This window comes from Synchiropus splendidus, chromosome 16 (genome assembly GCF_027744825.2).
Source record: "Synchiropus splendidus isolate RoL2022-P1 chromosome 16, RoL_Sspl_1.0, whole genome shotgun sequence".
NCBI lineage: Eukaryota > Metazoa > Chordata > Actinopteri > Syngnathiformes > Callionymidae > Synchiropus > Synchiropus splendidus.
The window spans coordinates 14,090,018-14,112,943 of NC_071349.1; the positions used below are offsets into that span (position 1 = coordinate 14,090,018).

At 40.5% G+C, this 22,926-nt stretch overlaps 3 protein-coding genes across 5 annotated transcripts in view; 1 reads left to right on the plus strand and 2 right to left on the minus strand.

Moving 5' to 3' along the window:
- ccdc177 (coiled-coil domain containing 177) overlaps positions 1 to 22,926 on the plus strand; it is a 94,846-nt gene that overhangs the window by 22,593 nt on the left and 49,327 nt on the right. The window contains exon 2 of one of the 3 annotated variants that reach the window (XM_053845546.1): positions 4,925 to 5,019. The exons of the other annotated variants lie outside the window; for them this stretch is intronic. The gene's annotated coding sequence lies outside the window, so the exon portion shown is untranslated. The remainder of the gene's footprint in view (positions 1 to 4,924; positions 5,020 to 22,926) is intronic. 3 annotated transcript variants of the gene reach the window in all.
- On the minus strand, positions 825 to 7,253 carry LOC128747076 (T cell receptor beta chain MC.7.G5-like). The gene is made up of 9 exons (XM_053844624.1): positions 7,220 to 7,253; positions 6,993 to 7,148; positions 6,346 to 6,543; positions 5,615 to 5,649; positions 4,048 to 4,102; positions 2,183 to 2,521; positions 1,875 to 1,898; positions 1,692 to 1,798; positions 825 to 971 (listed from the first exon to the last, which is right to left on the minus strand). The coding sequence occupies exons 1-9, from the start codon at positions 7,251 to 7,253 to the stop codon at positions 951 to 953; spliced, it is 969 nt and encodes a 322-aa protein (XP_053700599.1). The 3' UTR covers positions 825 to 950.
- Positions 12,093 to 16,923, minus strand: LOC128747077 (M1-specific T cell receptor beta chain-like). Its single transcript, XM_053844625.1, has 7 exons — positions 16,830 to 16,923; positions 16,444 to 16,743; positions 14,447 to 14,539; positions 13,263 to 13,613; positions 12,920 to 12,943; positions 12,752 to 12,858; positions 12,093 to 12,132 (listed from the first exon to the last, which is right to left on the minus strand). Exons 1-7 carry the CDS (start codon positions 16,921 to 16,923, stop codon positions 12,112 to 12,114), a joined length of 990 nt encoding a protein of 329 aa, XP_053700600.1. The 3' UTR covers positions 12,093 to 12,111.

The window sequence follows — 22,926 nt, forward strand, 5'->3', positions numbered from 1 at the left end:
TGGAAGTGTCACAGCCCCACCAGCTGCTGTCAACAGACCATTTGCTTCCAATTTTAGTTCAGAAGTTTGCCTGTATGTTTATACTCAGAAAGTGGTGAGGGAGTTTGTCCACCAAACATGAGAGATGCAATCATGAAAGAAACCAGGAATATGTCGATCATTCTCATTTATCTTTTTAATCTCAGATCATAAAAACAGTTTTGCCATTTGTTTACCCCAAAGCCGCGAAGATCAGGGCCTCTGAATCTGAAGCAGAAGCTCTCGATGTAAAACGAGTGGGAGCTGATGTTCCTGTTTGGCTTAGCTTCTCTCAGAGCCGGAGATTATTCAGGAAGAGTGGCAGAAGTTAGTTTGTTAGTGATGTCGATGTGAGGACACAGGTGTCGTTGTGTAGCTGTGGTGAACCTGTTGTTGTTTCCCCTAAAATCAGAGAGCAATTGTTGCTCATCCACCACTTCCTCTCCTGCTCTGTCGCTTCACACGCTCACAGCATCTCATGACCTTATTCAAGACGATGTTGTTGACACGCTGACATTCAAGTTTCTCCCACAATGCGTTCACGTCTTTACCTCAAACATGTTGTTCATGAAACCGTCAACAGTTTGTGGGGCTGCAGATGCATGCTGCGGATCACTGGGGGGCTGTTGTTTCAGTCCGTATCTTTGCAGAACTTGACATCCTTAGTTGAGATCGGTTTTAAATGAAAGATCTCAGAAGGAAGGCCCATTGATGAGTGGACCCATTGCAAGACTTTGGCTGGTTTTTGGCTAAGTGTCCCTTTAAAGACCAAGTCAACGCACCACCCAAAAAGCATCAATTTGTATCAAACTTTTTATTGGGCTTCATTTATTTTTGTATGATTTGTTCATCAAATTTATTTTTATGAATGCAGTAACAGTCATTTACAGTTGTTGTTTGAGAGTGAATGGCTTCCATCTTCAACGATCCATTCAGTGTGCTGACCTGGGGCCCTGTGAGAAACAAGAGGTAAAACTTGAATGTTGATTTAAAAAATATATCTCTCTCTCTGGACCCATATGTATATATATATATATATATTCTGTGATGCCAAGTTCACTCAGCTCTTGCTGGGGCTGATAACAGGCTCTCAATTATTGTTTTTATTATTATTGTGTTTATGAAGAAAAACATTTTGAACAATTGAAGCAGTATTTGAAAATGTTTTTGTAGAATAAATTGAGTTCATTGTGTGAATGGGGTTGCAATATATTTATAGTTATTAGGTTTTTGCTCTATGATACACACCATTTATTTAGAGGTAAACATATGAGGACATTTAGGGTATAATTCAAATATTCAAATACAACAATGTGCACCATTATCTGAGGAAAAAAAAAGTGTTTACCGGGGTAAATGTTATTTTGTTATGGTGGACTTTAGTGGAGAGCATGAAATGATCAAAACATGATATAGGCACCATTTTTTAAATGAAACATTTAAACATCAGTCTCAAAATATATGTGATAAGAAATGCAAAAAGAAAATAACGTCAGACGAAAGTACAGAAGATAATTTTCACTATATTAATCCCCTAATTATATCAACATGTACAGATACACGTTGATAGTTAAATAAAACATCACCACAGACACTGTCCCTGAACATTTCTCCATGATTGCTGTCAGTGTTTGAGCAACTACTGATCAGGCAGATACACGTGTTCAACAAACCTTCATCTTCCACAGCAGCAACACAACGAAGGCTCCATAAACTGCACTTTTGACGATCAACGTGACGTAGGAGAGTTTGGCTCCCTGACTGAGCCTCTGGAATCTCACTGCAATGCATCAACAGAAGTTAAATGAAGCTGCTCATTTCTGGAGTATTTCTGATGGAGTGCCAGAAGTGTTTACCGGTGTTGGGGACATTGTTTGGACCTGGTGGAGAAAGAGATGGAGAAAAGGTCAATTTAATTTCATGCATATCAAGGTCATCTCATGCCTGGGCTCCTTATGACTGCAGTATAGCAGTGACAAAACGTCTTAAATTTTACGTTTGCAGGTTTTGAATTTGTTTCTGTTTCCGCCATTCTGTTTACCCAAATGACAAATTCAAATTTTATAGTTTATTGGCCACTAGAGGGCCAGATAGTTGCTATTGAAAGGTCATATGGCATAACTGATAAGGCAGATGAATATTCACAAACTGTGCTGGCTCTTACTTGGATTTTCTTGCGTGACTCTTCGCCGTGTTCCATTGTAGAAACTGACCGTGCAGGTATACTTGATGCCAGCTCTCGCCCAAGTTTGGGCCTCCACCATCAGCCTGCTGGTGATTCTGTACTTATGAGACCCTTCCTCCCTCTGAGCGAGGCTGTCTGTCGCCACATTTCGGGTGGCTCTTGTCCCATCGATGTCCCAGGTCACTTCAACGTGGTCGGGGTAGAAACCAGATGCCACACACACCAATGTTTTCTTCCATGCTTTGCGCTGAGAGCTGGCCTGACATTCTTTTTCAGCTGGTGTGAAGATCTGGACCTGTGGCTCGCTGGTATCATGTTCTGTTTTGAAGATAGAAATTTTTGAATGGAGAGAAATAGTATTTATCATTTTCCATTTGTCAATCACAGACTCGTATAGAAAGAATAAACATGGTTCATTTAAACCTATCCTGATGAGAGTGCTGTATTGCAATCTTAGCCTGCATTTGTCTTACCTGTTTCAGATTATTCTCTATTATACTCACGGTGAAGAATAAATTCAAAACCTGAAAATAAAATGTGTCTTGATATACTCTTACATATTTGTTCAACGTCTTCCAAAGTCTTGTTTTGTGATCATTCAAGATACTACTTTGAATTTTGTATTTAAGATTGGAGGAACAGTTTAACGCTAATTTGAAGTGATGTAACTCATGTCCAATGAAAATCTAAATTGCATCAAACACATTATAAACATTTCTACTTCAATCAGTGCTGCATTCATATTTATGTGATGAACATTCCTCTAAATTCTAATTGTATTCACTTATGGCTAATGACAAATTTTTGTTTTGAATTCCTCGATAAAATTGGCTTTTTATGACAATGTATTGTATTTAATTTATTTTCATTTTATAATGATTTTGTACATTTATTTTAAGTGACACATAAGACTAAATTATAATACAAACAGTGATACTTTTATGTAACACCCTTTTAAAAGTTTAAATGAATGAGCATAATTTTTTAACACGCATACTGTATTGAACAGAACAGGTAATTGTTACAGTTAAACTTTTTAATAAAAACAGAAAGTGACATGGTGCACATTTACAATATTTCAATGGCACTCTCAGAAACAGGAATTTAAGGCGCTGTTCAATTTTTTTCAGAGCGTTTCTCTGATCAAGGACGCTATTATAATAACAATAATAGGAATAACAAGAATCAACAAGTTATTTAAGGTTAATATTGGATAAGATGACGTCATGCTTTACTATTAAAAAAGAAATTTCAAGCGTTCTCTTACCTAGAACTGTCAGTTTGGTGCCGCTGCCGAAATAAGCTGGGTTGCTGTTCACACTGATGCAAGACTGCAGATAAAACCTGTCTCATGCTAACAGTGGAAGTTCTGACCTAACTATGATGTGTAAAATACATTCAGTTCAGCTATTCAGCTTTCACAGCTCCTATCTTTGGGTTAATTATGTCCTTCATCACAAAATAATCTTTAAAGTATAAACTTTTCTACGTTTATCTATTTAACATTTTTCTCATCAATATTTTTTCTGTGAATATTATCTTCCATTATAATTCTTGATAAATCTTTCATCCATGTCTCTTTCACTTGTCCTCTAACAGGTCTGCATTTTCCTTGTTAATTCCATATTTTATTCACAAAATTTGGCATTTGATATTGACTCATAACATATATAGTGCTCTGCTTTCATTCTTAATAAATCATCTTACCTAGAACGGTTAGTTTGGTTCCAGCTCCAAAGAAAGCCTCCGAGTACGAACACAGAGCATCTTAACTGTAACCAAACTGCTCTCTGCATTAACTTTCATTCTACATGAATCCAAAGAGATTCATCAAAGCGAATTACCTTGGATGCAACTCAGCTGACCTTTATGATTGTCCTCCTGAGTGACCAGAGAAAACTACTGATAAGTAGCTTTTCTCTGGTCACTCATTTCACACAGCTTCAACTGATCTTCGAATGTTAAATGCATTTCAGTTGTTTGTTACTCACCAAGGACAGTCAGTCTCGTTCCCTGGCCGAAGTAAGCTTCGTAATTGTCACAGCGTCAAAGTGAATCATCAAATGTCAAGCAGCGATTGAGGCGTAAAAACATGAACTAAACTCACCACAGCAAAAATGTCATGGTTTTTGGAAATGTTTTCCCACCTTTATAATGATTTACTCACCTAAAACGGTGAGTCTTGTGCCTTTTCCAAAATGCACTGGGTTAGTGGAACTCACACTGACTCACTTCCACTCAATTACTGCCTTATTATGAATCTAACTTGACGCTTTTTGTCTTTAAAATCATTTAATAAATGACTTTAGAATCAGAGAACTTACCAAGGACTGTGAGTTTGGTACCAGCACCAAAGTAAGCCACCTGTCCAGTGTCACATTGGAAGCCTTCCCTACCAAAAATCTTTCCACAGAATCATGCAGAAATGTAATCCATAGAACCATTTGATCACTAATGAATAATTGTAGTTAACAAAACCAAAAGTCACACTTAATACGGCAGCGTTTCGGATCAGAATCACTTCATATTGAGATGTAATGAAACTCCTCAGCTCTAATACAAAGGGAGTCAGTGGGTGTAAACAGGGGGAGGTTTTTGTACGACGCCCTGATAGGATTGTATCACCGTGCCCCCCTGTCCCCACGGTGAAAAAACCTTGCACAATAACCTGAAGTCTTATTGAGGACTTCTCATCTGTGTTCCCTCCCACATCTATCTCAGCCTGCATCGGCCTTGGTGAGATTTGCCATGACTGCTGCTATTTCTGTGTGAGCCTGGGAAAGACAGTGAGCTGGAGGGAAGTGACGTATCAACAGGTATGACAGCTGATCTCATTCAGGTACGCTTCCCTACAAAATGGCCCATGAACGTGTTCCTGACATGCGCAGTGCCACATGACTACAAATTCACTGAAAGTTCCCAAGGTGATTTAACCCTGCAATACTGTTTGAGCAATGAACTGCAAACTTCTTCAACTGAAATGCGTTTATTCCTCAGCATTGTCTTTAATTCAGAAGTATTGATATATTCAGATATTTGTTGGACTCTCCAGCCGCCACTGGTACCAGCGAAGGGTTTCTCAATTGGATGAGTTCCACTGAACCCTAACTTTTTGATAGTTGGTATGATATTTGTCAGACTGTCTGGTTGGTTTGTGTGACTGTGTCTGGCTGCACAGTAGTAGGTGGCACTGTCTTTGGGAGTCACTGGACTGATCTGGAGAGTCCAAATATTATTCCTGCGATCAAGAGTAGAATCCAGATTTCCCATCTTTCGGTTGTTTTCATCCACAAGGTTGTGCAGTTGGTCTCCAGGGCCAGGTTGTCTGTACCAGTACATGAAGTAGTAGTTCATATCGGACCCTGATCCCAAGCTGCACTTGAACTTCACTGAGTCTCCAGTACGACTCACTTGATCCTCTGACTGGAGAACAGTGGCGCTGAAACCTGCAGAACAGAGAACAAGTTAAATCTTTCATCTTTTATCTTCATGAACTTGAGGACGATCAGATGTTCACACACCAGAGTGGAGGAGGACCAGCAAACACACGCTCTGAATGATCATGATGTAGATGTGTTTGTGGAGCTACATGAGCCTTCAGATTAAAACGTGGTCACATGACCAGTGACAGGAAGTGAGTTTTTAGTTGTTCATGACAATAGTGAATTATCAAACCTTAGTTGGCAGTTTTCCATTTTTATATTTTTGTTTATATACCAGCACCACTTTACCTGTTGTGTTTTTGAAATGTTGTCATTTTTCAGTTTTTGTTTGATAACACTTCATTATTTGGTGTTATTTTCTGGTCCATCATTTGCATATTGTGCTTTTTGATATTTCCTCAATGTTATGTTTACTAAATTAATCTCATTTTGTCTTCTCATCGAAGTATGTGAGGTTTATGTTTCAGTCTTCAATAAAACCACAGACACAGGTGTAGCGGAAACTGTTTGCGCTCAATTAAAGTGGAGATAAAACATTCCACTGAGTTTTGGTGAAGTTGAGAGCTGATTTTTGTCACAGTGCTTCTCTGGCTGCACAGAAGTAAATAGCACTGTGCTTCAGTCCGGCATCTTCTATAACCAGAGTGCTCTTCTTTGCTGTATTTCCAGTGAGATCTCCTGATATTTTAAAATCTTGACCTAACGGCTCCTCCATTGTGGGTTTTTCATAATAAAGGTATCCAATCAGATCCATGAGGTTGTTCTCAGTGGAGTACTTGTACCAGAGCATCTGTCTGTAGTCGGTTCTGCTGTGTTGGCAGACCATCTCGGCTCGGCCTCCGGGTTTTATGAGGATTTCTTCAGGAGTCTGATGGACCTCCAGGCTCAGACAAGCACCTGAACACAACAACACATACCTTGGTGTCTCTAGACTGTGAGTCACGTTTTATAGCAGCAACTCAGATCAATGTAAATATATGTGGTTTCATTACCTGCCAAAAAGCTGAAGAAGGTGAGTGAGATCATTTTACTACGACCCCTAATGTGACACTGTCGTCGCTGGTACTGACTGTTAGAAACAACTGGTTTGAACCGGAAGTGATGAAGATATAAAGCAACAAATACGACCCCAATAAAGAAGGGGAGGGTGTTATTGAACGTGTGAGGGAGCGTTTGTGATCGCTGTGCATAGCTCGCTGCACAGTAGTAAACTGCACTGTGCTCTGGCTTTATTTTTGTGATAAACATGGAGGCATTCTTGTTGGAGCTTCCACTCAGATCTCCGGCGAAACGAAAGTGATCTTTAAAAGGGTCTTCATATTCTTTATCATCATAAGACAAGTGACCGATGCGTTTGAGTGCCGACTCTCCCGGGGACTGTTGATACCACTGCATCACCCTGTAGTCTCCTCTTTGATGGCTGCAGACCAGCTGGGCTTCCTCCCCCACTTTCACCAAGAGTTGTGGTGGACTTTGGTGGACCTCCACACCCAGGCAAACACCTGTGGAAAATATAGATGGATGAGTGAAGCAAGCTCTGCAGCAGATCAAACTGGTTGTTAAACTTGATTACCGATGAACAAGCACAAGCAGACGGTGAGCATCATGATGTTCTGGATTGAGACTGATCAGCACAGACTCCTCCTCGATATGAACGTGACATGAATATATCCTCCTTCTACAGTTGACACGCCAATGTACGCCAATTCTTTCTGCATCTGAGGGACTATATTCCACGATCCAAATCGATTTTTTTTCTTCTCAGCTGTAAGAGTTTAAACCAGTTTTTCATTGAAGCACTTCACACATTTATTATTGTTTAGTCGAAAGGATTTGGTTTGACAAATACTGTAGTTGTAAATACAGATGCTGTTGGTAAATCAATGTAAGAATTTGGTGTAGAGAAGAATATGTATTGTTCCTCTCGTATACTCAAACAGTTTCTCATTTTTATGTGTTCGGGTCATTGTTTTGTTTCTAATTGGCTCCTGGAATGGAACAAGAAATGTGCAAGACATGTCTCTGTTTTTGTCTATGTACCTCTTGTTTCAAACTCAAAGCACATGACTGGTCTCCTTGTGCTTCAGTCTGCATGTTTGAGGTTTTCGCCTTCGACCTCAGCAGCATGTCACACTGTGCACACTAGCTGCACAGAAGTAAACAGCAGTGTTTTCCTGACTGACGGCGTCTATTGTCAGCGTGCAGGTTTGTCCTGCGTTTGCGTTCCCTCCTATCTTCACGTCCACCCCAGGCTCTGGATTGGCATAGCCAACGTTGAGGTATCCCAGAAGCTGTAGATCTCCTTTCCTTGATTGCTTGTACCAGAGCACTAGGTCATAGTTTGGAATGTCATGTGAACAGCTGAGCCTGGCTGTTTCCCCAGGCATGAGAAACATGTTTTCTGGTCTCTGATGGACCTGGTCGCTTTTAGAGGAACCTGTAAAGGGAAAACAAAAATGAAAACACAACTAGTGATCCAATGTTGCTGCAGCATAATAATGACCTCACTGGACAAACAAACGGTTTAAATACAAAATTGACTACCTGCGATTAAATGTACATTCAGAATGATGCAAAAGAAAGTGATCATTGTGGAGCTCGTACAGCATTCAAGTGAAAGCTGTGTCAGTGTACTGGTGAAGACATTTCCTGTTTCCACAATAAGGTTTTTGGAAGGCTAAAAGGCGGGACCTCTGATGTAGACATGCGTAGAGAAGTTTGTTTGTGGTCGAAAGATTCATCTTTTCGACCACCAAAAGCTTTCTATGGTGGATATGTGTAAGCTTTTATTTATTATTATATATTCTGTAAGTATTTCAAAGTTACATTTTTTTCATTTTGTCTTTTTTCCTCCATTACTCTAACATTGGAATCCAACATTATTACTCACAATTCAGACTGCAAAATGAACACTGGAATGTTTTGAGCACTATGTGATCTTAGTGCTGAGTATGCAGTAAATGGATTGTGACACTTATTTTGTGTTGTAATCTCCCTTGGCAACATGAGTTTATATTGGTGAAATGTCCCCACACACTCCCACAAATGTTCCCAGTCTGAGTACCATCTTCATTATGGCACTATAAGACTTGGAAGTTGAAACCAATGTCTGCATTTTTGTTGAACAGGGTGTGTGAGGTTTTTGTTTTGGGGACCAGCCCCCTGTTTCACTGTGTACTTTAGCTGCACAGAAATAAACCGCACTGCTCTTGTTACTAACTCTTGATATCTTCAACCAGCAATCCTTTCCAACATTTGCGTTCCCTTCTATCTTCACGTCAGAAACTCCAGGCTCCAGGTTTGAGCTGTCTGCATACATATATCCCAGTAACTCAAGCTGTTGGTCGCTTTGCTTGTACCAGAGGATTTGGTTGTAGATGTCGATTTGATGGAAACACTTGATTGCAACGTCTTCTCCAGGTTTCTTGAACATCTCAGGTGGAGTCTGGAAGACTTTGTCATTCAGAGATGATCCTGCAAAGAGTGTGTTGATAAACATGTTGGTCACACAAAGTCGTCACTCTCCAGCCAGAAATGTAAATGAAATAAAGTCACCTGCAGACAGCATGAATTTCAACCCAAACCCTAAAATGAAATGGATCATGTTGTTGGTCAGCAGTGAGCTGAGCGACTGACTGTTTGTTTTTTTGACAGTCACACACTGATGGCTGTTTGTGGGTGGAGACATTTTGCCTTCACATTGTAACTGCCACTTCCTCTATGAGAGCGAGCGCGTTACCTTTTTTGTGCATTCATTGTCTGAAACTAAGTTACCAATGCTAATGCTACGGTAATTGTAGTAGGTGGCCCATTTCAGACTGAACTGACAAATAATATTTGATTATTCTTACATCAAGACTCTGAACAACAAACCATATCTATCTGTGACTAATCAAGTTTATTGTCTCATTTATTTATTTTAGAATGTAGTTTGGCTGTTTCATTGATATCTTTCTCTGAACAGTCAATATACTTCATGTGTTTAACCATGTAGTTGATGTTTTCCCCTCCAGCGTTGACCTCATTTGACAATGTCTTTGTCACTTTATATGTCGCAAAGAATGGAGCAGCTGTGATGGGTTTGGGTTCCTCTACAGACACATCAAAGTGCAGCAGTGTATCTGAGTTGTTCGACAGCCAATTTGAGTTTTTAGAGCTCTGTGCGACACTAGCAGCACAGAAATATGTGGCACCGTCTTCAGCTGCTGTGACTTTGGGAACCAGGAGAGTCGATAGACTTCCTCCGTCTCCCTTCACGTCGTATGCGTCTTTAAAAGAGTCTTCAACAGTTGCAGAAGTGAATCGTACAAAACCAACCAGCAGCATTTCAGTTTTGCCTGCAGGCTGTTTATACCACTGGATCATGTCAAAAGCAGGGTTGGAATGACTGCAGTTTATCATCATTGCTTCTCCAAGATGTTGGATCAGGTCCGCTGGAGTCTGATCAACGAGTGTGCTCGCTTCTGTAGATGTCAAATAGTTGTTCTCAGTGGAGAGGAACAACAAATATCATGACTTACAGATTGTTTTACCTGTGAAACACAGTGGCAGGGTTACCAGGTGAAAGAATAATCTGATCATCATGTGAATCTTGAGGAGCTGAGTTGACTGGATTGAAGCTGCAGCAGGTGAAGAGTGGTAGAGGTGGTGCTTGTTGATGGAGAACAGTGAGTTGTAATGCGCCTCCTCGATTTCCTGTTGCAGTTAGATGCAGGTGCAGCTCAAATCTCCAAATATCTTCCACCATCTGTAGAGGTGGTTTTCCAAAGTTTCATTTTAGAATTCATTTTTCGTATCGCATCTGTTGCTTCATCTTATTATGTGTGCAGATTCGGGTTTACGTTTTTGTACATCCTGTCTAAGGTTTTCATCTCAGTGGGTTGAAAATGCGCAAAAATATACCCCACTGTCATTTGGCTTCAGGTTCTTCACAACCAAGATTCCTATGTTGGTAAATGGAAGCTGTGCATCATATTTATCTCGGTCAGCGTTAAGTTTCACTCTTGATTGTGTCACACGAACCCATAGCAACCTCCGCAGATGCTCTCTGGTCAACTGCTGGAACCAAGAAAAACTATCTAACTGTCCTCCAAGACTTTGACTGCATTCAATCTTAGCCGACTGACCCACGTGGAACAGCAGTTCAGTCGGCTGACTGACTATATCGCTGCGACCTGCAGCAGACATGGAGACAAAGTTAAGAAATGAAAATCCTGCAGTGAGAAGCAGGTACATGGTGAGGACCTGTGCTGAGAACATGTGGAGCTGTGATCACTCCGGCACCATATACAGGATTCTAATGACTTCCTGTCACTTGATGACACAGCCCCACCAGCTGCTGTCAACAGGCCCTTTCCATTCCATCCAGTCCAATGGCTGACCTTGTTTGTTCGCCCTTTTTCTTCTTGCTGAGGAGTTTGCCTGTGTGTTGACACTCAGAGAGTGGTGAGGGAGTTTGTCCACCAAACATGAGAGATGTGATCATGAAAGAAACCAGGAATATGTCGATCATGCCTCATGATTTCTTTTTAATCTCAGATCATAAAAACAGTTTTGCCATTTGTTTACCCCAAAGCCGTGAAGATCAGGGCCTCTGAATCTGAAGCAGAAGCTCTCGATGTCAAACGATAGGGAGCTGATGTTCCTGTTTGGCTTAGCTTCTCTCAGAACCCAGAGATTATTCAGGAAGAGTGGCAGAAGTTAGTTTGTTAGTGATGTCGATGTGAGGACACAGGTGCCGTTGTGTAGCTGTGGTGAACGTGTTGTTGTTTCCCCTAAAATCAGAGAGCAATTGTTGCTCATCCACCACTTCCTCTCCTGCTCTGTCGCTTCACACGCTCACAGCATCTCATGACCTTATTCAAGACGATGTTGTTGACACGCTGACATTCAACTTTCTCCCACAATGCGTTCACGTCTTTGCCTCAAACATGTTGTTCATGAAACCGTCAACAGTTTGTGGGGCTGCAGATGCATGCTGCGGATCACTGGGGGGCTGTTGTTTCAGTCTGTATCTTTGCAGAGCGTGACATCCTTAGTGGAGATCGGTTTCGAACGGAAGATAGCAGAACTGCACTATTTAGGAATGCAGATGAATCCCTTGTGAGATCTAAAGAAACAGGCTTTCACAAAGTTTGTATTTTTCTTCTATGCAGATGATATTCCACCACCTCCGATTATGGCCTCTCATATACAGGTCCTCAAATCCTTGTGGCAAGTCCTAGGTGTGGTTTTCAGTTTTATTTGCCTCAAAATGTTCCTCTATAGAGCATTTCAATGTTTCTCCCCAGCTCAATCCAAAAAAGGAAAAGAAAACATTTGTATCATGTATCATTTTATTTGACTCCATATATTTTCAAACAACATAAGGAAGCATTATGAATTCTCATTTAAATTTATTTTTACAAATACAGTAAGAATCATTTACAGTTTCAGAGTGAATGTCTTCCGTCTTCAACGAACCATTCAGTGCACTGAGCCAGAGCCCTGTGAGAAACAAGAGGCAAAACTTGAATGTTCATTGAAAATGTGCGATCGATATGACATAGCAAACTTTTGACCAGATGATGTCACAATTGAGTCTCAGCTGCAGGTGGTTTCAGGTCATCCTGACTAGGTTTCCACTGTATGTTGAGGAGCAGTGGTTCTACTCTGAGTCTCTCTTCTCTGACTGTGCTTTTCACCCTATCTCTAAGATGCTAGATGTACTCAAGAGTTTGACTCTTGTGTCTGTTCTGTAGTTTTTAAGAGTGCAGGTTGGAAAAGAATAGGCACTGTTCTCTGAGGGGAGAAAATGTATATCTATTATGGTAGACTAAAGTGGAATGCAAGAAGGGACATCTATTGCTTAAAAAGTTGTGTAGATGAATAAATGAACATATGATACAGGCAATGTATGATGGATACATGTTTTATTGTTAATTTAATAATATATAGAACAATAAATTCAGAAAGAAAATATCTTTACCTAGACACGGATCAGAATGAAGAGTCATTTTTACTGTCAAGTCACAATTGTGACTGAAATGGCTTTACATTTGTTTAACAATCATCATGTAGAATTACATGATGATACATAGATAAAGCTTCTCACTGTTCAACAAACCTTCAGCTTCCACAGCAGCACCACAACGAAGGCTCCATAAACTGCACTTTTGACGATCAACGTGACGTAGGAGAGTTTGGCTCCCTGACTGAGCCTCTGGAATCTCACTGCAACACAACATTAAAAGTTAATTAAAAGTACTTCTGATGGAGTGCCAGAAGTGTTTACCTGTGTTGGGGACTTTGTTTGGGCCTGGTGGAGAAACAGAAGGAGAAAAGGTCATTTAAATTGAATGCATATCAAGATCATCCGATGTCAATGCACAACTCTGTTTGGTTGTAATGACTGCAGTATTGCAGTGACATCACCTTTGAGTTTGTTTTCCCAAATTCGTAATAGATTTCTATACTATACAAAATAGGGCTAACCTAAAGGTGAAATTTCATAGTTCCTCATAGGCCACTAGAGGGCCAGATAGTTGCTATTGGAAGGTCAGATGTGACCCCTGGGTCTAACTTCATGGCATAACTGATAAGACAGATGAATATTCACAAACTGTGCTGGCTCTTACTTGGATTTTCTTGCGTGACTTTCTTAACGCTTTGCTGTGTTCCATTGTAGAAACTGACCGCGCAGGTATACTTGATGCCAGCTCTCGCCCAAGTTTGGGCCTCCACCATCAGCCTGCTGGTGATTCTGTACTTATGAGACCCTTCCTCCTCCCTCTGAGCGAGGCTGTCTGTCGCCACATTTCGGGTGGCTCTTGTCCCATCGATGTCCCAGGTCACTTCAACAGTGTCGGGGTAGAAACCCGATGCCACACACACCAATGTTTTCTTCCATGCTTTGCGCTGAGAGCTGGCCTGACATTCTTTTTCAGCCGGTGTGAAGATCTGGATCTGTGGCTCGCTGATATTATGTTCTGTTTTGAAGATAGAAATTTTTGAATGAAGGTTTTACAAAGTTTCGAATTACAAACATAAAAACTGCCAACCAACATTTATTCTATTTTGTAACCCACCAAAAAAAATGATCATTCAAGATACTACACTGAACTTTATATTTCATTTTGGAGGAACGGTTTCGTTTCACACTAATTTGAAGTTATCTAACTAATGTCCAGTGAAAATCTGAATTGCATCAAACACTTTATTGTTATTATTATCAACAAGTGCTACATTTATATTTATGTTGTACAATTCCTGTTCCAGTTCCTGTAATTATCTTATATAATTTTATATGCTAATGAAATTGGTTAATGGTTATTTTTGAATTACTTAATAAAAGATGTTTACTGCAATATATTGTATTTTAGATAGATTCCGTTCATTTCTTTTTTTTTATTATTTATTTATTCATATACGAAATATATTTTATTAAAATGTTCTTCCTTGAAATGAATACCGGTACTAAGATAATTGAAATCATCTCTGAATTCTAATACAAAACTCAACAGTATTATTTTCATGCAACACGTTTAAAGGTCAATTAGTTTAACTCATTGTTTAATGCACATACTCCACCGTATTGAAGGCATATTGAACACTGTAATAAGAACTAAAAGTGACATCTTGGTGCACATTTACAGCATTTCAACAGCACTTTCAGAAACAGGAATTGTCAGACCCAGGTCAATATAATAATAATAACAAGAATCAAGTTGATCAAGGTTAATATCATATGAGTTTATGTTGTTCTGAACTATTTTTAACATTTTGCTTGTCATTTAAAAACAAATTCCAAGCGTTCTCTTACCTAGAACTGTCAGTTTGGTGCCGCTGCCGAAGTAAGCTGGGTTGCTGTTCACACTGATGCAAGACTGCAGATAAAACCTGTCTCTTGAACTAACTGTGGTTTTGTCTTCGGTTTACTTTTGTCATTGTCATTTAAACCATAAGCTTATAACTTTCCTGCTAAATTTGAAGTTCAAGACGTTTTTCTCATCAATAATGTGAATATTATCTTCCATCATAATTATTGATAAACCTTTCTGTGTTTGTTTCTTTCACTTACACTCTCACATGTCTCCATTTTCGTGTTAATTCCATATTTTATTCACAGATTTTGGCATTTGATATTGACTCATAACATATATTGTGCTCTGCTTTCATTCTTAATAAATCATCTTACCTAGAACGGTTAGTTTGGTTCCAGCTCCAAAGAAAGCCTCCGAGTACGAACACAGAGCATCTTAACTGTAACCAAACTGCTCTCTGCATCAACTTTCATTCTACATGAATCCAAAGAGATTCATCAAAGTGAATTACCTTGAATGCAACTCAGCTGACCTTTATGATTGTCCTCCTGAGTGACCAGAGAAAAGCTACCGATAAGTAGCTTTTCTCTGGTCACTGATTTCACACAGCTTCAACTGATCCTCGAATGTTGAATGCATTTCAGTTGTTTGTTACTCACCAAGGACAGTCAGTCTCGTTCCCTGGCCGAAGTAAGCTTCGTAATTGTCACAGCGTCAAAGTGAATCATCAAATGTCAAGCAGCGATTGAGGCGTAAAAACATGATCTAAACTCACCACAGCAAACCTCTCGTATGGTTTTTGGAAATGTTTTCCCACCTTTATAATGATTTACTCACCTAAAACGGTGAGTCTTGTGCCTTTTCCAAAATGCACTGGGTAAGAAGAACTCACACTGACTCACTTCCACTCAATTACTGCCTTATTGTGAATCTAACTTGACGCTTTTTGTCTTTAAAATCATTTAATAAATGACTTTAGAATCAGAGAACTTACCAAGGACTGTGAGTTTGGTACCAGCACCAAAGTAAGCCACCTGTCCAGTGTCACATTGGAAGTCTTCCCTACCAAAAATCTTTCCACAGAATCATGCAGAAATGTAATCCATAGAACCATTTGATCACTAATGAATAATTGTAGTTAACAAAACCAAAAGTCACATTTAATACGGCAGCGTTTCGGATCAGAATCACTTCACATTGAGATGTAATGAAACTCCTCAGCTCTAATACAAAGGGAGTCAGTGGGTGTAAACAGGGGGAGGTTTTTGTACGACGCCCTGATAGGATTGTATCACCGTGCCCCCCTGTCCCCATGGTGAAAAAACCTTGCACAATAACCTGAAGTCTTATTGAGGACTTCTCCCTCCCACATCTATCTCAGCCTGCATCGGCCTTGGAGAGATTTGCCATGACTGCTGCTATTTCTATGTGAGCCTGGGAAAGAAAGAGAGCTGGAGGGAAGTGACGTATCAACAGTTGATCTCCTTCAGGTGCACGGCCCCCCAAAATGGACCATGAACTTGTTTCTCCTGACAGTCCTAAACACGATTGTGCTTTTACTAATCTGTTAAGCTGAACTTAAAACTTATGTTTTTAGTCATGTATGGTTTTCAGACTAAAGTAAAAGGATATAGAGACAGTTTAACTTTAAATTTGAGTGTACTAACATGTTCCAAAATGTTTGGAATGGCTTGATACAAAATACTGTGTGCACAAGTGTGAGTGTGTTTGCTGAAACGAATGTGCAATTTAGGCCATTACTGAATCTGCATCTGAAGAAGAGGCCTTTCATTTAAACTCTGTTTGTTTTTCTCTTTTGGCGTAAAACGTAAAAAGAACCTCTAATAGAACCTTAAATTTAACTTTTCCCCTACGACAGTATATGAAGGACAACAATAAGTTTCTAATACTTTTTATAAGGACATCTTTTTTTTCCAACATGAAAACAAATGCTGGAGCTCAGTGTTTTTTTGTGGCGCTGCCATTAAACCACATCACTGTGTACTAGCAGCGCAGAAGTAAACAGCCGAGTCTCCGGTTTCTGCACTTCTGATGACGAGACCTCCATTCTCAATGTTCTCCCTTGTGATTTCAAACCGAGTTTTGAACCGTTCTTCGTACGCTGCCTCACTGCCAACGTAGCTGTGTCCGATCAAGTCCATTTTTCCGTCAACTTGTTGATACCAGAGCATTACGTATAGATTTTTATCGTCTTGGCTGCATGTAAATTCAACCGTGGAAGACTTGGTAACCACTTTAGGACCAGATGTCTTAAAGGTCACGCAATCACAAACACCTGTGCGGAAAAAAACACACAATTCAATTAATACTCGAGCTTCATGTATTATAATAAAATCAAAGAATATTCTGCTCAGTCAATACATGGAAGGAAGATGAGGAGCCATCCGATGAGGCCTGCAGACATCTTCTGGTCTCTTGTTTCCTCTGTGAGGACTCCTTCTCTGTCTGATCGCATGGTCTTTGCTTACAGTTTGATGTTTTAGGGGTGTGGCTACTTTTTGTCTTTCGATTATTTCAGTTACAACTCGACATTACACGTCAGATTGTTGTGCTGTTTCATGAAAGTATACAGTGAGTGTATTGACTCATGAGCTCTTCAGTATTTTTGAGGTGCATCCAAGACAAATATCTGGCCCCACCACGTCACTTTCTGCCCTCCAAAAGCACTTTCTATAAATATTGTCAGGTGAAGAGAGACTTTTGTTTTTAAATATTAGAAATGAATCCACAGACTTTGGAATACTAAAGCAAAGATTTAAGGGAAGTTGTTGTTAGAATTGTGTTAAATCTCTCGTGTTGTGTGACTGAGTTTCACATCCTTGCTTTAAGGACTGAAAAGCAGATGTTGTGTACCAAAACACTACATCAGATCCCAGTATAACTGAACCGTTTGAGCCTGTTGGGAAAAGAGCCTTTGTCAGAATCTTTTCTTGTTCATTGTGTCATGCTCTGAGGCCACATGAAACTGCAGAGTTCAACGCACACACATTAAAAACATGGATAGCATGCTTGAACCTCTCTTAAGGTAGCGGCTGTAGATGGCACTTTGCCACACACACAGTTCCACTTCGATTCATGCTGGCAAATAGATGTACCTTCAATAGAAGCATGTTTGAAGAGAAAAGAGCATAGAAATAGTGCTTTTACTTTGTCAAAAAAAAAAAATGCCACATGATATGGTTCAGTTTTGAACAGGAACAGGCAGACAACCACTTCACTTTAAAGAGCAAAGCAGAAAACTTGTCTCTGTTTTATCAGCTGGTTCTGACTGATGCAGGTGCAGGTTTTTGGCACTGTGCTCTCTGATGCTGCAGTAATATTCTGCTGAATCCTCTGCTGTTAGGTTCAAAATGTGGAGCTTGATGTTGATCTTCACATGGCCTGACAGTTTAAATCGACCTTCAAAACCTGGTTCAATCGTGGGCTGTGCATAATAAACGGACCCGATCAGGTCTAGGTTTCTCGACCTCTGGCGGAACCAGTAGTACTGGAGGTAAACATTGTGTCCATGCTGGCATTGGATTTGGGCCCCTTCACCTACTCCTCTTAAAATCTCTGCAGGAGATTGTTGCATGTGAAGGGACTCCGAGAAGACCCCTAGAGAGGACACACAAGTCGAGAATGAAGTTAGAAATATTTTTTTGAGAATTTTTGCTTTTACCTGTGGGAATGCAGAGGAATAGCAAGAGCAGGCACATTATATAGGTTTCTTCTATCTTCTTCTTCTATCTGGATTATTGGAAAAATGGGAGCTATAAATGTGAAACAGGAGGGCGGAGCTTCATACCATGACAACTGCTCATTGATTGGGTGACGTGTGCGTAAGGGAACTCGGCGTGACTCGTTGTCATAACTGATAACTGAGCTGCAGATGTCAGAGGACGGGCGACTTTCTGTGCGGATGAGGAATAAATAAACCCACTGTGCATAGCTGGCTGCACACAAGTAGAAAGCCTTGTGCTCTGGTTTGGCTTGAAATTGCAGAGAACTGTACTTTTCTGTGTTTTCATTCAAGTCTCCACTGATGGTGAACTGGCCTTTATAGTCATTTTCCAATGTTGGGGCTGTGTAGGCCAAATATCCAATCAGTTTCATCTCTGTCTCTCCATAAGACTGCTGGTACCAGAACATCCTGTTGTAGTCCACAATCTTATGGCGACAGGTTATCTCCACCTTTTCACCGGTCGATGTGATCACCTCTGTGGGGGTCTGATGGACGACAGAACTCAGACACAAACCTGTGAAGGAAGACAAATAAGGAGTGAGTGAGTTAGTTTTACACAATAGTAGATAAATATTGTTGATGATACCTGTCAGGTAACTGAAAACAATCAGGTGGATCATGTTGCTCTCTGAATCAGAGGCATCTAATGGAAATGGCATTCGTGTTAGAGGCTGAGTCGACAGACTGATTGAACAAAGGAAGTGATGATGGGAGGAGCTTTCACTTGTGTAAAATAATGTACTCTATGTAAGACACTGTGCTGTGAAAGATGCACCTGAAGGTCAATGAAATTCCGCCTATCATCACTTGCTACTCATCTTGTAAGAGAAAGTCTAATATACTGAGAGAGCCTGCTGGCTAAAAAAAAATAGAGCTTTATATATTTCCAATTTGGAATCAAATTGACATTGTTGAAAAGGAATCTGGCAAGAAAATATTCAACTGAGTTTACACCTGTCACAGGTGATTGTCAGACTTTTGTGTCATTATTTTGTACTTTGTGTGGCTTAATGTTTTATTAGCTGATCCGATATTTAACGTGATGCAAGTTACTAAGTCATTTGTGACTTCTCTTTATTCAAGATTATGTATTTAATTATAACGTTTTGACAGCTATGACCTTAACTGTGAACCGTGGCTGACGAACTGAGGAAAAACATTGGCACACACTTAGTTGCATTATTATGAACCGCTGAGTTCCGGAACTGAGCTTGAGGTTTAATTGATGCAGTGATATGAGCAGATGTCAGAGGACGGGGGACTTTCTGTGTGGATGAGGAGTAAATAAACCCACTGTGCATAGCTGGCTGCACACCAGTAAAAAGCCTTGTGCTCTGGTTTGGTTTGAAATTGCAGCGAGCTGTACTTTTCTCTGTTTTCGTTCAAGTCTCCACTGATGGTGAACTGGCCTTTATAGTCATTTTCCAATGTTGGGTCTGTGTTGGCCAAATATCCAATCAGTTTCATCTCTGTCTCCCCATAAGACTGCTGGTACCAGAACATCATGTAGTAGCTCGGAATCCTATGGCGACAGGTTATCTCCACCTTTTCACCGGTCGATGTGATCACCTTTGTGGGGGTCTGATGGACGACAGAACTCAGACACAAACCTGTGAAGGAAGACAAATAAGGAGTGAGTGAGTTAGTTTTACACGATAACATAGAAATATTGTGGATGATACCTGTCAGGTAACTGAAAACAATCAGGTGGATCATGTTGCCCTCTGAATCAGAGGCATCTAAATATAAGTCGCAGTTGTGTTGTTAGAAATAACGGAGGAGAACAGATTGAAGAAAGGAAGTGATGATGGGAGGAGCTTTCAGTGAAGAATGAACTGTACTGTGGATGAGCATCAGAAGGAGCTCTGACCAGGGAAGATGTGCCACACTACTCAGAGGAACCAGATCAAAGTGGCATGAGATGAACCGTATATGCATTTTGTGTATTTTTACTTTGGCTTTTAGAATAATCTTCTGCGTTCATAAATAAATCAACAATATTTACCTTTTTTGGATGAGAACTTATTTGGTGAGGAACAGTCTGAAGAATATTGTTACACTTTGCCGATTGTGTTTTAAAGGTTGTCGACCATAGTTCACTGGGGACTCTTGAGCTTTATTTATTTAGGTCCCTGTTAGCGTGTACTGAATAGCCTATAAAGTTCAAAATATGGCCGATGTTTATATGATAGCATGTGCAATTTAATGAAATAAATACACGATTATTTCACACCATTGTGCCAGATTCAATAGTGACTCTGTTAATTTGTCTTTTGTCGTCCGCAAAAATGCGTCTCAGTAGAGGTAAAAACTCTAGCAGACACATGCTTTCGGTTGGCTATTTTGAAACCTTTGAAAGAGGCAAACCATTGCATGATGTCGCTCTGTGCGTTGGCTCATACTGTACGTTGCTGATAAGTCAGCCACATATTCAGCAACAGATTGGCAGTGCATTTGTCGCAAGCTCCTGAAGGAGACAGAAATACGGACGCATGATTGTGAATGAAACGTTGTGTTCCCTGAACTGAGCTTGAGGTTTAATTGATGCACTGATATGAGCAGATGTCGGAGGACGGGGGACTTTCTGTGTGGATGAGGAGTGAATAAACCCACTGTGCATAGCTGGCTGCACACCAGTAAAAAGTCTGCTCTGGTTTGGTTTGAAATTGCAATGAGCTGTACTTTTCTCTGTTTTTTTCGCTCAAATCTCCACTGATGGTGAACTGGCCCTCGTATGCACGTTCCATCGTTGGGCTGCTTAAGTATAAGTATCCGATCAGTTTCATCTCTGTCTCTCCATAAGACTGCTGGTACCAGAGCATCCTGTTGTAGTCCACAATCTTATGGCGACAGGTTATCTCCACCTTTTCACCGGTCGATGTGATCACCTCTGTGGGGGACTGATGGACGACAGAACTCAGACACAAACCTGTGAAGGAAGACAAATAAGGAGTGAGTGAATTGTTTTTACACAATAGTAGATAAATATTGTTGATGATACCTGTCAGGTAACTGAAAACAATCAGGTGGATCATGTTGCTCTCTGAATCAGAGGCATCTAATGGAAATAGCGTTCGTGTTAGAGGCTGAGTCGACAAACTGATTGAACAAAGGAAGTGATGATGGGAGGAGCTTTCACTTGTGTAAAATAATTTCCTCTGCAGACACTGTGCTGTGAAAGATGCACCTGAAGGTCAATAAAACTCCCCCTATCACATGCGACACATCTTGTAAGGAGTCTAATATACTGCAAATACCTTTGGTTAGAAAATAAATAAATGAAATTAATAATAAATAAAAAAATATATATTTCCAATTTTAAATCAAATTGACTTTGTTGAGGTGGAATCTGGCCGTGTAACAGAGGAGTTTGTGATGGTGATGGACATGTTGACATTTGAGGTTAGACAAGAAGCCCCTTGGATGATAATGTTTGCAGATGACATTGTGATCTGTGGTGAGAGCAGGGAGCAAGTGGAAGACAAGCTAGAGAGATGGAGGTATGCCTTAGAAAGGAGAGGAATGAAGGTTAGCCGCAGTAAGACGAAATACATGTGTGTGAATGAGAGGGACCCAAGTGGACATGTTAAGTTACAGGATACAGACATATAGAAGGTGGGGTATTTGAAGTACTTAGGCTCAACTGTCCAAGGTGATGGAGAGTGTGAGAAAGAGGTGAAGAAGCCGGTGGAGGCAGGTTGGAATGATTGGAGAAAAGTGTCATGCGTGATGTGTGACAAAAGGGTGTCGGCAAGGATGAAAGGGTAGGTGTCCAAAAGGACAGCAATGTTGTGTGGTTTGGAAACAGCGGCACTGAGGAAAAGACAGGAGGCAGAGCTGGAGGTAGCAGAAGATGCTGAGGTTCTCTCTGGGAGTGAGCAGGATGGATAGGATCAGGAGGCAGTAGATCAGAGGGACAGCACATGTGCTCAGGTGTTTAGAAGGAGACCACGTCAGAGAGGCTAGATGGAGATGGTTTGGACACGTACAGAGGAGAGAGAGCCAGTAGGAAGATGTTGAGGTTGGAACTGCCAGGCAGAAGGTGGAGAGGAAGGCCAAGAAGGACATTTATGGAGGTGGTGAAGGAGGACATGAGGTCTGCAGGTTTGAGAGAAGAGGAAGCAGAGGACAGGGTGAGATGGAGGAAGATGATCCGCTGTGGTGACTGCTGAGAAGACAAGCCGAAGACAAAGAACAAGAGAAGGAATCTGGCAAGAAAATATTGAAGTGTTTACACCCATCACAGATGATTCTCAGACTTTTCTGTCACTATTTTGTATTTTTTGTAGCTGTGTATTTTAACAGATCCAATGTTTAACATGATACATGTCACTAAGTCATTTGTGACTTCTTTTTATTATGACATTTGGTTGCATGATTTTCAACCGCTGGGTCCTGGAACTAAACTTGAAGTTTAATTGATGCAGTGATATGAGCAGATGTCAGAGGACGGGGGGCTTTCTGTGTGGATGAGGAGTAAATAAACCCACTGTGCATAGCTGGCTGCACACCAGTAAAAAGCCTTGTGCTTTTCTGCAGCTCGAATTTCCAGCGAGCAATTCTTTGCTGTATCAGCACTCAGATCTCCAGTGATGGTGAAATGGTCCCGATAGTCACTTTCCATTTCAATAGAATTAAAGTTTACATATCCAATCAATTTGATTTTGGTCTCTCCTAATGCCTGCTGGTACCAGAGCATCCTTTTGTAGTCCACATTGTCATGGCGACATGTTA

Bases quoted from the DNA above. Each gene is read 5' to 3' on its own strand.
- LOC128747076 (XM_053844624.1), bottom strand. From the start codon at position 7,253: ATGATGCTCACCGTCTGCTTGTGCTTGTTCATCG. The intron at 1,899-2,182 runs GTAAGAGCCAGC...TTTCTCCACCAG, and splicing joins AGTCACGCAAGAAAATCCAA to GTCCAAACAATGTCCCCAAC. The intron at 1,799-1,874 runs GTAAACACTTCT...GATGCATTGCAG, and splicing joins AAACAATGTCCCCAACACCG to TGAGATTCCAGAGGCTCAGT.
- LOC128747077 (XM_053844625.1), bottom strand. From the start codon at position 16,923: ATGCGATCAGACAGAGAAGGAGTCCTCACAGAGGAAACAAGAGACCAG. The intron at 12,944-13,262 runs GTAAGAGCCAGC...TTTCTCCACCAG, and splicing joins AGTCACGCAAGAAAATCCAA to GCCCAAACAAAGTCCCCAAC. The intron at 12,859-12,919 runs GTAAACACTTCT...GTTGTGTTGCAG, and splicing joins AAACAAAGTCCCCAACACAG to TGAGATTCCAGAGGCTCAGT.